At 50.9% G+C, this 15,036-nt stretch overlaps 1 protein-coding gene across 2 annotated transcripts in view; it reads left to right on the top strand.

Moving 5' to 3' along the window:
- The window catches only part of SIRT1 (sirtuin 1), a 78,857-nt gene that overhangs the window by 53,145 nt on the left and 10,676 nt on the right, over positions 1 to 15,036 (top strand). The window contains exons 1-5 of one of the 2 annotated variants that reach the window (XM_066600689.1): positions 5,377 to 5,865; positions 7,830 to 7,943; positions 10,139 to 10,380; positions 11,764 to 11,916; positions 12,427 to 12,574. In XM_066600689.1, coding sequence (XP_066456786.1) covers positions 5,547 to 5,865; positions 7,830 to 7,943; positions 10,139 to 10,380; positions 11,764 to 11,916; positions 12,427 to 12,574 — 976 coding nt within the window. In that variant the 5' untranslated portion in view covers positions 5,377 to 5,546. Of the gene's footprint in view, positions 1 to 5,376; positions 5,866 to 7,829; positions 7,944 to 10,138; positions 10,381 to 11,763; positions 11,917 to 12,426; positions 12,575 to 15,036 lie in introns of those variants that run through there. The other variant, XM_066600690.1, reaches the window with a different exon arrangement.

Below are 15,036 nucleotides of genomic sequence, written 5' to 3'. Positions count from 1 at the left end.
TTCCCGCCCTTCTCTGATCTCACATTCCCAGCCTTCTCACCCTACACTTCTCTCTCCCTGTTCTTCCCTCTTCCTGCACTCCTCCTACCCTACCCTTCTCTCTCCTTGCACCCCTCCATCCCCTGCTTTTCCCTCTCCTTACACTCTTTCTCCCTGCCCTTCCCTCTCCTCACACTCCTCCCTCCCTTTTTTTCCTTCTCCTCTCACCCTCTATCACATCACACTCCTCCCTCCTCACCCTTCCCTCTTCCCACACTCCTACCTCCCCACCCTTCTCCCCCCTCCGCACTCTTCCCTCCCCGACGTTCTCTCACCTCTCACTCCTCACTCCCACCCTTCTCTCACCTCACTCCCGCCCTTTTCTTACCTCACACTCCTCCCTCTCACCCTTCCCTCTCCCTACACTCCTCCCTTCTCTCTCCCCCTAGTAATTTCTACTCCCCGTACTCCTCCCTCTCTGCCCCTCCCTCTCACTGCACTCCTCCCTCCCCACCCTTCCCTATCCTTGCACCCCTCCCTCTTCACCCTTCCCTCCCTACACTCCTCCCCCTGCACTCCTCCCTTCCCTCTCCCCTCACCCTGCCCTTTCTTCTTACTGTACTCCTCCCTCCCCATGCTCCACTCTCCTCACACTCCTCCCTTCTCTCTCTGCCTACACTCCTCCCTCTCCACCCTTCCCTTCTCCCTGCACTCCTCCCTCCCGTCCTTCCCTCTTACTGCACACCTCCCTTCCCATCCTCCCCTCACACTCCTCCCTCCCGCCCTTCCCTGTCCTCACACTCCTTCCTACCCTCCCTTCCCTTTTCACCTTCCCCTCTCCCCGCACTCCTCCCTCTCGCCCTTCCCTCTCTCCGCACTCTTCCCTCTCGCCCTTCCCTCTCCGCATTCCTTCCTCTCACCCCCACCCTTCTCCCTTCCCACACGCCTCCCTCTCGCCCTTCCTTCTCCCCGCACTCTCCCTGCCCTTCCCTCTCCCCGTACTCCTCCCTCCCTGCCCTTCCCTCTTCCTGTACTCCTCCCTCCCTGCCCTTCCCTCTTCCCGCACTCCTCCCTCCCTGCCCTTCTTTCTTCCCGCACTCCTCCCTCCCTGCCCTTTTTTTTTTCCCGCACTCCTCCCTCCCTGCCCTTTCCTCTCCACGCTCTTCTCTCTCCCCACACTCCTCCCTTCCTTCCCTTTCTCCGCCTTTCCTATCCCCGCATTCCTCCCTGACCTCACACTACTCCCTGCCCTCTGTCTGCACTCTTCCCTCCCTGCCCTTCCCTCTTACTGTACTCTTCCCTCCTAGCCCTTCCCTCTCACTGCACTATTCCCTCCCCGCCTTCCCTCTTACTGCACTCTTCCCTCCCCACGATTCCCTCTTACTGCACTCTTCCCTCTCCGCCCTTCCCTCTTACTGCACTCATCCCGCCCCTTCCCTCTCCTCTCAATCCTCCCTCCCCGCCCTTTCTTCTTACTGCAGGCCTCCCCCTCACCCTGCACTCCTCCATCCTCTGCTCTTCCCTCTACTTATACTCCTCCCTCCCGTCCTTCTTTCACCTCACACTCCTCCCTCTCACCCTTTGCTCTCCTCACACTCCTCCCTCATGCCCTTCTCTCACCTCACACCTACCCTTCTCTCATCTCACAATCCTCCCTCCCCACCCATCCCTCTTCCCACACTCCACCCTCCCCACCCTTCTCTCTCCCCCACTCCTCCCTCTCGCCCTTCCCTCTCCCCGCACTCCTCCCTCTTGCCCTTCCCTCTCCCTGCATTCCTCCCTCTCACCCTTCCTTTTCCCCGTACTCCTCCTTTCCTGCACTCCTCCGTCTTGCCCTTTCTTCCCGCACTCCTCCCTCCCTGCCCTTCCCTCTCCATGCTCTTCGCACTCCTCCCTCCCTTCCCTCTCTCCGCCTTTCCTCTCCCTGCACTCCTCCCTCACCTCACACTCCTCCCTGCCCTCTGCCTGCACTCCTCCCTCCTGGCCCTTCTCTCTCCCTGTACTCTTCCCTCTCCGCCCTTCCCTCTTACTGCACCCTTCCCTCCCGCCCCTTCCCTCTCCTTGCACTCCTCCCTCCCCACTCTTTCCTTTTACTGCAGTCCTCCCCCCGCCCTTCTCTCTCCTTGCACTCCTCCATCCCCTGCTCTTCCCTCTCCTTATACTCCTCCCTCCTGCCCTTCTCTCACCTCACAATCCTCCCTCCCTACCCTTGCCTCTTCCCACACTTCCTCCCCACCTGTCCCTCTACCCGCACTCCTCCCTCCCGCCCTTCCCTCTTCTTGCACTCCTCCTTCCCCGCCCTTTCTTAGCGCACACTCCTCCCACCCTTCTCTCACCTCACACTCCTTACCCCTGCCCTTTCCTCTCCCTGCAATCCTCCCTCCCTACTCTTTCCTTTCCCCGCACTCCTCCCTCCCATCCTTTTCTCACACCACAGCCCTCCCTCTTGCCCTTCCCTTTTTTTGTACTCCTCCCTCCCGCCCTTTTCTCACCTGACACTCCTCTCTCTCCCCATTCCCTCTCCCCGCACTCCTCCCTCTGGCTCTTCCTTCTCCCTGCACTCCTCCCTCCTCTCGTACTCCTCCCTCCCTGCCTTTTCCTCTCCTCGCTCTTCTCTCGCTGCACTCCTCCCTCTAGCTCCTTCTTCTTTCTTTCTCCCTGCACTCATCCCTCTCCACTCTTCCCTCTACCTGCACTCCTCTCTCCCTTCACACTCCTCCCTGCCCTTCCTCTCTTCCCTATCTCCCCACACTCCTCACCTCACAATCCTCCCTCCCCTTCTCTCTCCCTGCACTTTTATCTCCCCGTCCCTCCCTCTCACTTCACTCCTCCCTTCTGCCCCTTTCCCCTTCTCGCACTCCTCCCTCTCCCCTCTTCTTTCACCTCACACTCCTCCCTCTCGCCCTTCGCTCTCCTCACACTCCTCCCTTACGCCCTTCTCTCATCTCACACCTACCCTTCTCTCATCTCACAATCCTCCCTTCCTTCCCATCCCTCTTCCCACACTCCACCCTCCCCACCCTTCTCTCCCCCTGCACTCCTCCGTCCCTTCTCCCTCTCTCTGCACTTCCTTCGCCCCGCACTCCTCCCTTCCCTCTTCTCGCACTCCTCCCTCTCCTCTCTGTGCACTGCTCCCTCTCCTCTCTGTGCACTGCTCCCTCTCCTCTCTGTGCAATCCTGCCTCTCCTCTCTGTGCACTCCTCCCTCTCCTCTCTGTGCACTCCTGCCTCTCCTCTCTGTGCACTCCTGCCTCTCCTCTCTGTGCTCTCCTCCCTCTCCTCTCTGTGCTCTCCTCCCTCTCCTCTCTGTGCACTCCTCCCTCTCCTCTCTGTGCACTCCTCCCTCTCCTCTCTGTGCTCTCCTCCCTCTCCTCTCCGTGCTCTCCTCCCTCTCCTCTCCGTGCTCTCCTCCCTCTCCTCTCCGTGTACTCCTCCCTTCTGCCCTTCCCTCTTACTGCACTCCTCCCTCCCCACCCGCACTCCTCCATCCCTTCTCTCGCTCTCCCCACATCCCTCTCCCCGCACTCCTCCTGTTACGGTACTAGTGGGGTGATTAGGTACGCACGGCGCGGGACTCCCTGAACTACACCCCCGCCACTGTCCCTTTCTGGAGATAGCCCTGATGGTGGACACGTCCTGGCCGCCAACTCTGGCACTACACTTACTGGGGGGGGCAGACAGGGATTGTAGTACCTATGCAAGAGACTACTACCCACTAGCACCGACAGGACAGGCAGATGACAAGAACCAACACAAAACAATACAAACAGAAACAGTGGCAGATGGTAAGGCCTGGCTGATAACAGCGAGGTCTAGCAGACAAACTGACAGAAGCAAGATACAAACAGAGCCGGACTGGAAAACCCTAGCTGATAACAGCAAACCCTGGTTAATAACAGCGAGGTAGACTAGCTAGCAGACTGAGGGAATGGCACAAAGTACCGGGGCCAGATTACCAGCAGGTCAGAGTAGCTGGACTACTCAGCAGACACTGAAAAACTGGAAAATGATCGGCCACTCCCAGGCAGCAAGAGCTGGTTCTTATAGGAATGCGGGAGGAGCCAATAGGTAGATAGACCTGTTAATCACCAGCACACTTCTCAGACACATAGCAGGGTAATTAACCTGACAGGAGGGCACAGGACATGTTAACCCTGGCTCGTCTGGACAGAACAAGGTGTGCTGGCAAAATAAACTATGAGCTGACAGGCGTAACAGCTCCCTCCCCTCTCCCTGCACTCCTCCCTCCTGCCCTTCCCTCTTACTGGACACCTCTCCTCGCACTCCTCCCTCCCACCCTTCCATCTCCTCACACTCCCCCCTCCCCTCCCTTCCCTCTCCTCGCACTGCTCCCTCTGCACCCTTCCCTCTCCTCTCACTCTTCCCTCCATCCCTTCTCTCTCCCCACACTCCTCCCTTCCCTCTTACTGCACTCCTCCCTCCTGTTCTTCCCTCTTACTGCACTCTTCCCTCCCCCCGATTTCCTCTTACTGCACTCTTCCCTCGCCCCGCTTCCCTCTTACTGCACTCTTCCCTCGCCCCGCTTCCCTCTTACTGCACTCTTCCCTCGCCCCGCTTCCCTCTTACTGTACTCTTCCCTCTTTGCCCTTCCCTTACTGCACTCTTCCCTCCCCGCCCTTTCCTCTTACTGCACTCTTCCCTCCCCGCTCTTTCCTCTTACTGCACTCTTCCCTCCCCACCCTTTCCTCTTACTGCACTCCTCCCTCCCGCCCCTTCCTTGTCCTCCCTCCCCGCCTTTTCCTCTTACTGCAGTCCTCCCCCTCGCCCTTCCCTCTCCTTGCACTCCTACATCCTCTGCCCTTCCCTCTCCTTATACTCCTCCCTCCCATCCTTCTTTCACCTCACACTCCTGCCTCTCGCCCTTCGCTCACCTCACACCTACCCTTCTCTCATCTCACAATCCTCCCTCCTCACCCATCCCTCTTCCCACACTCCACCCTCCCCTGCCTTCTCTCTCCCCGAACTCCTCCCTTCCCGCCGTTCTCTCACCTCTCTGCTTACTGCAGTCCTCCCTCCCCACCCTTCCCTCCCCTCACTCCACCCATCTCTCTCTCCCCACACTCCTCCCGCCCATCTCTCTCCCCAGACTCCTCCCTTCCCTCTTACTGCACTCCTCCCTCCTGCCCGTCCCGCTTACTGTACTCCCTCCTCTTCTGTCACCCTTACCTCTCCCCGCACACCTCCCTTCCCACCCTCCGCTCTCTTCGCACTCCTCCCCTCTTACTGCACACCTCCCTTCCTATCCTCCCCTCTCTTCGCACTCCTCCCCTCTTACTGCACACCTCCCTTCCCACTCCTCCCTCCTCCCCTCTTACTGCACACCTCCCTTCCCACTCCTCCCCTCTTACTGCACACCTCCCTTCCCACCCTTTCCTCGCACTCCTCCCTCCTTCCCTCTCTTCCATTCCCCGCTCCACTTTCCACGTGACGGGGTTTGTTATTGTTGACGTCACGAGCCGCGGCCGCCATTGGTGGAAGACGTGTCATGTGGGGGCGGCCGTCTCCCGCAGCTCTCGCTGGGCGCCTCCTACTTGAGGCAGGGGGAAGATGGCGGACGCGCCTCAGCTGGGCTGTCACCATTCCGGCGCTCACTTCGCGCTGGCTAAGGAAAATGGCGAGCCGGTCACTAAGAGGCCGCGGCTGGAGGTGTCTAACGGCGGGCCGCCGGCAGTGGGCGACACGGACGGGAAGCCCCAGCTGCCCGCGGCTCTCTGCCTGCCAGGGGAGGAGGAGGCCAGAGTGCGGGCGCACAATAGCTCGGCGTCTCCGGGCCTCCCGCTGCCTGCGGACCGGCGGCCGGTGGTGCTGCAGGAGGCTGGGGAGCCGCCCGGAGGGGACCGCACGGACCAGGCTGTGGACTACGGGGGTGAGTGTGGGGGCGGTCCCCCCAGGCTTCATAAGGTGACACATTGTGAATTTCAGCCTTACTATGGCCGGGTTTGCAGGGATGGGGACCGGCGTCCTCCTGCACGGGTTTACTGCACATTCCGGTTGCACGCAAAAAAAAAGATGCAGTGCGCTCTCTTTTCCTGCACGTTTGCGCACCCAAAATCCCCATTGGATGCGCCAAAGATACGCTAGGAGATCTTTGCATGAAATCCGCATCCCGTTATTTTCAGTGGTAATCTGTATGCCGCGTATTTATATGCTTTCTCCGCACACTTCACATCGCATGCAGAATCGGCGCCACGTCTGCGTAGATTTTGAGGCTGCGATTATGGTCATTGACTTGCCCATTGACTATATTCCTGCGCACCGCAGCGGCGGGGGAATCGCACGGATTTCTGACGTCGGGTTCGGTAGCCGAATTAGTACAGAAAAATCCATATTGTGTTCTACTTTATGAATGAGACGGCCTGAACAGTCGCTGCTCCCCTCCCCCGCAGTGATGCCGGAATGGATGGAGCGGTGGCGGTCGCACATGTGGGGCGCCGCTCCGTTCGTTCCAGCGAGGCTGATGGAAATGGCCAAGTACAAGAGCTCGCCTGTCTCTGACAGTCCATTGAAAATGAATGGAGCGGCACTGTGTCCAGTCTCCTGGTCCCACAATGAGGGGGGCATGAGACCCCCGTCCTTAGGAATGGTGGGGGGCTCAGCAGTCAGACTCCTGCCACTTATCCTATGGTTAAATGATAGACGTGAATTCTGGTAGACCCCTTTAAGCCTCGTTCACCTTCGTCATCCTGTACATCGCTGGTTCACATTCTGCAGCCGTTGCAATTCCACTGTGACCTATGACTTTTCAGAGGGGGCGGCGGGGGACCCTCTTCTCCTGTGTTTTTATTTAAAGGGGTTGTAAGAAAATGGTAAGGTTTCCCCTATTCACAGGATAACTAGCTGATCGTCTGGGGTCTCACTGATGAGACACCTTCCACCATGCGCCGATCTCCAGAAGGGGACCACCATGTCCGTCTCGGACTATCACTGCAGGGGCCGCTGCTCCCTCTCCACAGTGATGTCGCTGCGATTGGAGTGCTGGTCGAGTGTGCTCGGTCAGCGCTCCATTCATTTCATCAGGTCTGATGGAAATAGACAAGGGTGAGGGGATGCACAGTCCACAGTACCTGAGCCTCGGGTGTAAAATACTCCAAAAGGCATCCAGGAAGCATCTTGGGTGCTTCTGGTACCCCGCAGATGAGAAGGGTGCGGTGCCGTCCTCACATCCGGACTAGGGCTGTGAGATCCCTGTGGCCTCACTTCGCTGCACTCTATGCAGTTAGTTGCAGGTTGATACAATGTTGCAAATGTAAGAAACCGAACCAGCTTGGCTTTTTTTTGCACCAGTGGCATTGTGGCTGCAAGGTAATTGAGTGCAACAACCTTACAGCAATCTCTAGTCGTGTGGCCCTCGTTGCAGCCAAAGTAGCTGTGGAGAACATGTTATGTACATGAAGTCTAAGGCCGCCCTCACCGTTGTTTACCGTGATCAGCACAGAGTCCCGAGCGCCACGGTACAACGCTTCTATTGATTTTATTGGGGCTCCTCAGACCTGTCTCAAACATGGAGTTTGTAACCCCCTCACTTTTCGAGTGCTGTCTGCTCTAGTTTTCATAATAATGGGATGCGTGTAAAAATCTGTCAAATGCTGTGGACATGCGTCCAAAAACGCTGCTTGACTTAGCGGTAAAATGCTGCAGTTCGGAGCTGCATTGAACTGAACGCATGTGTGAGGTTACACACTTTGTGGAAAGTTGGCCAAACGCCCCACTTCTGGTGGGTTTGGATGTCTGCTACATGTGCATGGGGGTGGCATCTGACTTTGTCCCAACAGATGAAGTTACTTGGGCAAGATCCATCACATAACTGTTTTCTTTTTTCCTTTTCTGCAGAAAGTATCCACTTGGATGATGAACTTGCTGGTGGATTCCATTCGTGTGACAGCGATGAAGACGACAGGGCTTCCCATGCCAGCTCCAGTGATTGGACTCCCAAGCCCTGTATAGGTACAAGTGTGATGCCTCTGCTCATATACTTGCTAGAGTACATTCCAGTTCGAGTGAAAGCTTTGTGCGATAATTTTGCATAAACTATTAAGTAGCTACTCAGCTACTTAATAGTAATTAAGTGTGCAAATGAAGCCTTCGCTGAATGCAAGTAGGACTAATGCCCAAGGACTGATTTCCGCTGCGTTTCACCGCAGCTATTAGGTTCTATTGAACCTAATAGCTCAATGTACACGCTGTGGAATTCCACCGCAGAATTCTGCAGCATGTCCTATTTGCCGCGGGAATACGCGCAAACTGCTTCCATTGTAGTCATTGGGAGCTGCCTGTCACGCTATACTTCCGCTGTAGCACAGCGGAAGTATAGCGTGAATACGCACCCCACCGTCAGCGTCATGTGACGTACTGCACATGCACGCCGGCAGTGTCATGCGGGAGCTACGCAGCAGATCCGGAGGGGAGTATGGGGTCTTTGGGGAGACACCGTGACTGACTCTGATGTGGTATTCTGTTTGCAGAGCCCGTCACGGCCGTAGGCAAGAGCCCGCGGCTATTATCTGCGCTCAGATCCTTTGTTCTCCACGGGGAAATAATGCTATCAGCACTCCCCATGGAGAAGTGCTAAGAGTAAATGACGATTTTTAGGTTGGACTGAATGTAACGATCAGCTAGCAGTGCACAATGGGCGCACATTTACACGCACTGATTATCGTTAAAACGATCGCCGATTAGCAATTTTTTATTTTATCATTTTTTTTTTTTTTTTTTGTGATCATCGGCTGGTGTAAATTTGGCCTTAAAATCTTGGTGGCTGCTAGATGCAGGTGTCAACCAAATGGAGAGGTGGCCATTTATATGCTATTCTGTGGTAGGTCAGGCCTCGCCTACCACATATGACTGCCCAATGATAATGCAATTACAGCTCATGCTCCTACATCACTTACAGGTGTCGGCTGCACTGCTGAGTCGACACACAACTATTAACAAATAGGATCAGAGAGAACTCTGTTCCCGGTTGTTTACATGCCACAGGCATAATATGGAGTTTTAATTGTATTATTGAGGCATTTAGAGAACCACAGGGTCGTGTCTCATTGAGGCTAAAGAAGAAAAATCAAGGTGTTGTAGTGACCCAGTGACTGCATTTAAAGGGGTTGTCTCGCGAAATCAAGTGGGGTTATACACTTCTGTATGGCCATATTAATGCACTTTGTAATATACATCGTGCATTAAATATGAGCCATACAGAAGTTATTCACTTACCTGCTCCGTTGCTGGCGTCCCCGTTGCCATGGCTCCGTCTAACTTCGGTGTCGTCTTGCTTTTTTAGACGCGCTTGCGCAGATCTATCTTCTCCATTCGGCTCGTCCCGGCATTTTGGCTCCGCCCCCTTGTACGCGTCATCGCGAAGCTCCGCCCCCGTCACATGTGCCGATTCCAGCCTCTGATTTTTTTTTTTTTTACATTTTTGCCTCACAAAAAACGCAATAAAAGTTTGTATGTACTTCAAAATGGTTCCAATAAAAACTTCAGCTCCTCTCGCAAAAAATAAATCCTCTACAAAATGCTTTGTGGCAAAAGTAAGAACAGCTGCACATAATTGGTGTTACTTCAGTTGTAACCACACATACAATTAAAAAAAACAACTATTTATCCCAGTAAACGGCATAAATAAAAGTGGCAGAACTTGAAGTCAATGGAAGCAGTCCGATCTATGGGCCATCCGCAATTCACTTTGTGAACAGTTTGCGGATACCGTGTCAGCTCAGCCTAGCGATGGCACAGGAAAATAAACATTTGAGAAAAAAATCTGTACTGCACATGTCCAATGGCAGCTTGCCGCGACCATCTGCGGTGCAGAGAAAGCGAAAATATAGGTACACAGGGTCGTCGGCCACGATCCGAGATGGAATCTGCCGTGGTAACCCACATGCGGAATCCGGCTCTGCCGTGTGCAGGCAGCCTTAGTGTTATATGTACCAACAAAAAAGCACCAATAACAACATTATCTTGTTTTGCAAATATTTACGCATGTCTTATTATGGCAGCCACTACAGCCATGTGGTGTCTTCAAGTCGCATAATAATCAGAATTAGTTCCTTGTAGCTGTCCAATGTAATCAGCTGGACTTTGTATAGACAGTGTAAAGATCTGAGCACTTAATAACTGTGTCCTGTTTTGGAAACCATCTGCAGGACCATACACGTTTGTTCAACGCCACCTTATGATGGGTACAGATCCTCGGACCATTCTGAAAGATCTCCTTCCAGATTCGGTTGCACCTCCAGATCTGGATGATATGACTCTGTGGCAGATTGTTATCAATATACTCTCCGACCCTCCAAAGAGGAAAAAGCGCAAGGACATTAATACTATGGAGGATGCTGTGAGACTACTACAAGAAAGCAAGAAGATAATGGTTTTAACTGGAGCCGGGGTAAGTTTTTACTGTACGTTATTGTTTAAAGAAGCCTGTTACGTTGAACATGCTGTCTATAATTAGTTTCTGACAGGTGTACAGTATAGCTTTATGGGATAAAATGGAGTATTTTATTCATTTATCCACTTCTCTTCTCAGTCTGTTGTGTGTTGATGACAGCGGTCTCTGTATGCATGCTCTTAAGGACCCTTTAGACGGGACGATTATAGCGCAAAATTCATTCAAAAGAACAAATTGCCATGATATCTTCGTGTCTAAAGGCACAGCCATCCTGCACTATTCGTTTGCAGGTTGCTAACTTTCAATCAGCATGAAAATCTTCACTGGCTTCTCGTTGAGGCTAATTTCACACGGGCAAGAGCGATACCAGATCGTGAAACTCAGCCCCATATCGCACTTGGGAACGTGCGATTTACCTGCAGATGCAAGGCGTTCTTGTGTGGAAAAACTTCTCGCATCGCTTCATGGAAGTAGCAATTCTTCTGTGCAGCTCAGAGCTGCACCAGAAGATCAGCAAGTGTTTCCCATTGTTTTCAATGGGAAACATGGTATTGCACTTGCCGTACAAAGTTTTTGCCGCCCCATTTAAAACAATGGGCGACGCATTCCAAGGGAACCCAGAAAGATAAAACATGCTGGTTTGTTGTTGTTTTTTTTTTGTCTTCCTTCCCTTTCCAAAAAATCGCTCAAATACATGACTCCATTCAAAAGTTTGGCGTTCATATTCGCGCGAGATTTGTGCATCTCGCAGCGCACAAATCTTGTGCGATTTTCTCGGCCATGTGAAAGCGGCCTAAGTGTAAACTCTCCCTGATCAGCACTTCGGATGGACTGTTAAGTGCTGAGCAGGAAGCCAGCAGTGATGTGCTTACAGCCTAGCGGTATCGTCACCTACTCATGCAGTCATTTTGACTACTGTCGCCCCATCTAAATGGGACATTACGTTGAAGGCTGTAATCACTAAGTGGGACAGAGTACGTATACTGTCTCTTTTTGTAAAAGTTGGGGTAATCGTCTAGTTCCTACATCTCACACCTGAGATGACTGGCTCTCGTGGAGAGAGATGACTGTAACCGCCTCATACCACTCTTCTCGGCACACCATAAGAAATGACATTTTTCATCCTATTCTCCATCTTTAAACAAGCACTTCTCCCTGATTATTGTGGCTTAGCATGATAATGATGCCAGAGTTAAGCCCTTAGCTTTACGTTGGGCCCTTGGCAGTGAAAGGGGTTAGTAGATCATTACCTCCTGCATTCTATTATTGCTGGGGGCGGTGTAGCTATGCTTTCTTTGATAACTGATTTGTATGTCTTTTAATTCCTGAAGTTTGTTTGAAGATTACCTTACAAGCTTTTCTACTTTTCACACCATATAGGTTTCGGTTTCATGCGGGATACCAGACTTTCGATCGAGAGATGGCATTTATGCACGTCTGGCGGTGGATTTTCCAGACCTTCCAAATCCCCAAGCGATGTTTGATATTGAATATTTTAGAAAGGACCCAAGACCATTCTTTAAATTTGCAAAGGTAGGTATATAGCCTTGAAAAGTGAAATATATCTTTAGCTATGTGAATTGTAATATCGATAGTATTTCATAGTTGTTTGGTATATTGCATTGATTTGTCAGTATTTGTTTAAAAGTGAATCCAGCATGGCCGTCGTGTCCATGAACCTCTATAAAAGAGTATGTATGGCTTATAATTGAAGTGGTTTCTCCCACCAAAGACGCTAATGGCATATCCATGTGGTCCGAAACCCGCCTAACCCCCCTCCAGCGATCACAAAAGGGGACAGCCTAGAACTGCCGGCGTTTGTACAATTACTCTCCATTAAGGTCGGCTGAAGATACAGAACGGTTGATCTAATGCTTGATCCACCACACATCTTCCCTCTACAGTCTTCTATGGGAAAAGACATTTTCCAATTTATACTCTTGCTAATTACTAATGTTCAGACTACGATTAATATGTAGTGGATCTTATTTATGAACAAGTCTTGTAACCCACTGACTTTTTTTTTTTTTCCGTCTAATTTAGGAAATCTTTCCTGGACAGTTCCAACCATCTCTCTGCCATAAATTTATTGCTATGCTGGACAAAGAGGAAAAACTGCTTAGGAATTATACTCAGAATATAGATACACTGGAGCAAGTTGCAGGGATTCAGCAGATTATACAATGTCATGGTGAGGATTTGAGCAGTACGTTATTCATATATGACACGATTGTGCCACAGACCCTATGCTTGTGCTCTTTAACCCCTTCCCGCTGCAGGGCGTAAGTTTACGTCCTGGCAGCCTGGTACTTCCCGCAACAGGACGTAAACTTGCGTCCTGGAGATAGCGCGGGATCATATGTGATCCCGCAGCGGGAGCCGGCTGTCAGTCACAGCCGGCGTCCCGCTGCAACAGCGTCCCCCGCTGTTAACCCTTTCCCTGCCGCGATCTAAGTAGATCGCGGCAGGGAAAGAGTTCACAGAGGGAGCGCGGCTCCCTCTGTGTCTCCGGCCGGAACGCGCGATGTCATCGCGAGAGCCCGGCCTGTCGCCATGGCAACAGGACGCCAGACACTGGCGTCCTGTATTGCCTATAATCGCTGTACAAGCGATAAGGCATGGCAGAGCAGTAGCTCTGCCATGCCTTATGACAGCGATCATCAGGGCAGTGGTTAAAGTCCCTCAGAGGGACACAAACAGTGTATAAAAAACAAAGATTAAAAAAATGAATTAAAAAAAAAATGTAAAAAGAGTAAAAAAAACATTTTTTTTTATACTTTTTCTCAGATTAGCGTTAAAAGAAAATCCCACATATTTGGTATTGTCGCGTCCGTAACGACGCGTACAATAGGTTGTACATGCTTTTGACTGTGCACGGAAAAAAACGCAAAAAAAAGCTAAAAAACTGAGGCAAAATGCTAATTTTTAGCATTTTGCCTCACTAAAAACGCAATAAAAGTGATCAAAAAAGCCATATGTACCCCAAAATGGTACCAATAAAATCTACAGCTCGTCTCGCAAAAAATAAGCCCTCATAGAGCTCTGTATATCAAAAAATAAAAAAGTTACAGGACTTTGAATGCAGCAATTTAAAAAAAAAAAAGATTTCCAAGAAAAAGGGTTTTTATTGCAGAAAAGTGGGAAAACCTAAAAAAAATGTAAGAATTTTGGTATCGTAACCGTACCGGTCCGCAGAAAAAATGGGATGTCTCATTTATGCTGCATGATTAACGCTGTAAAAAAAAAAAAATCTATGACAGAATTGATGCGTTTTCTCTCCCTGCTATCATTAAAAAAAAAAATTAAAGTTTTACAATATAGTTAATGTACCCAAAAGTGGCACCGATAAAAACTACAGTTCGCCACGCAAAAAACAAGCCCTCATACGGCCGCCTCGACGGAAAAATAAAAAAGGTATGACTGTTGATAAACGGAGAAGAAAATCCGCCAAAAATTGTTGCGTCCTTAAGCCCAAAATAGGCCATGTCATGAAGGGGTTAATCTAGTCCTTCTGTATGCATTCACTGACTCGGACTGTGCCACAGTTGTCTGGTCTGGAGTATTGCTGCCGGTTTCCTTTTTGCTTTTCTCTTTGGTGGACTTGATGCGCTAATCCCGCAGACCTACAACAAGACTGGCCTCAGGCCTACAACAAGACTGGCCTCAGGCCTTTTGTAAACTAATGTGCTAAGATTTTCCTGCAGATTAAAACTTGGCCTGTTACTCCGACTAATGTTTCTCATTAGTCCACTCTATGGAGATGTCTTCTCCTACTTTTCACTCCCCTCTATCTCGTTTTCATGTGGCGTTCTTCTTTTGTTGCTTTCAGTGCTGACATAATTAGAGGTTTTCCTATTACAAATGCCCTTAAAAAAAAAATTTTTAATCTAAAAAATTTCCTGTTTACTACGTTTAGAAATATCGCACCATTCTTGAGATAATTGCCTACGTTGCATGTGTCCAAATGATGAAAAGTCCAGTGTGTGTCATCCTCGTCCTCCTAATCTCCTTGGATTCCCTGCTTGAGTCTGCGCAGTTGTCCCCACTTTTTCTTTTTCTCACCCGAGCAGCACTTTCCCAACTTTGGCACTTGCTTGCATATAAATCTTTCTGTTCCCATGATCCTCGGTACCTTCCATAAACTTCTGTGAGCTCTGTTAACATTAGCTGAGGCCAATATGCAGCGATATGTCCTTTCTTTCCCGAGATGCACTATTACTGCACATGCTCAGCTGTGTCAATGGACTTCTATGGACTTAATTTACATAAATGGAGCCCATAAAAAGATAAAATGAGGCGACGCATGTGCAGTATGCGCAAATCGTGTGGAAGAAAAAACCTTTCACTACACGTGCTCAGCTTCTTATTATAGTGTTTGGGCTCCTCTGATGCCATTGCAGGCCATAGAATATTATGGAAGGTGCTGTGAATATCAGGAGACCAATGATATGTTTGTCAGAGCATATGCCAAAGTTGGAAAAGCGCCGCTCAGGTGAGGGGGAAAAAGTGTGGACAACTGTGCAGTCTACCAGGAAATTGGGGAGAGAAGCAGGGTGAAGACTGCACACACTGGACTCTTCCTGCTTTGGACACACGGAGTGCAGCTGATTACTTACCTCCAGAGTGGTGCAATATTTGGGTTTTAAAAAAAAA

Source organism: Eleutherodactylus coqui, chromosome 4 (assembly GCF_035609145.1).
Source record: "Eleutherodactylus coqui strain aEleCoq1 chromosome 4, aEleCoq1.hap1, whole genome shotgun sequence".
NCBI lineage: Eukaryota > Metazoa > Chordata > Amphibia > Anura > Eleutherodactylidae > Eleutherodactylus > Eleutherodactylus coqui.
Note: the sequence above shows the minus strand (reverse complement) of the source record. Positions and strands in the feature narration are given on the sequence as shown.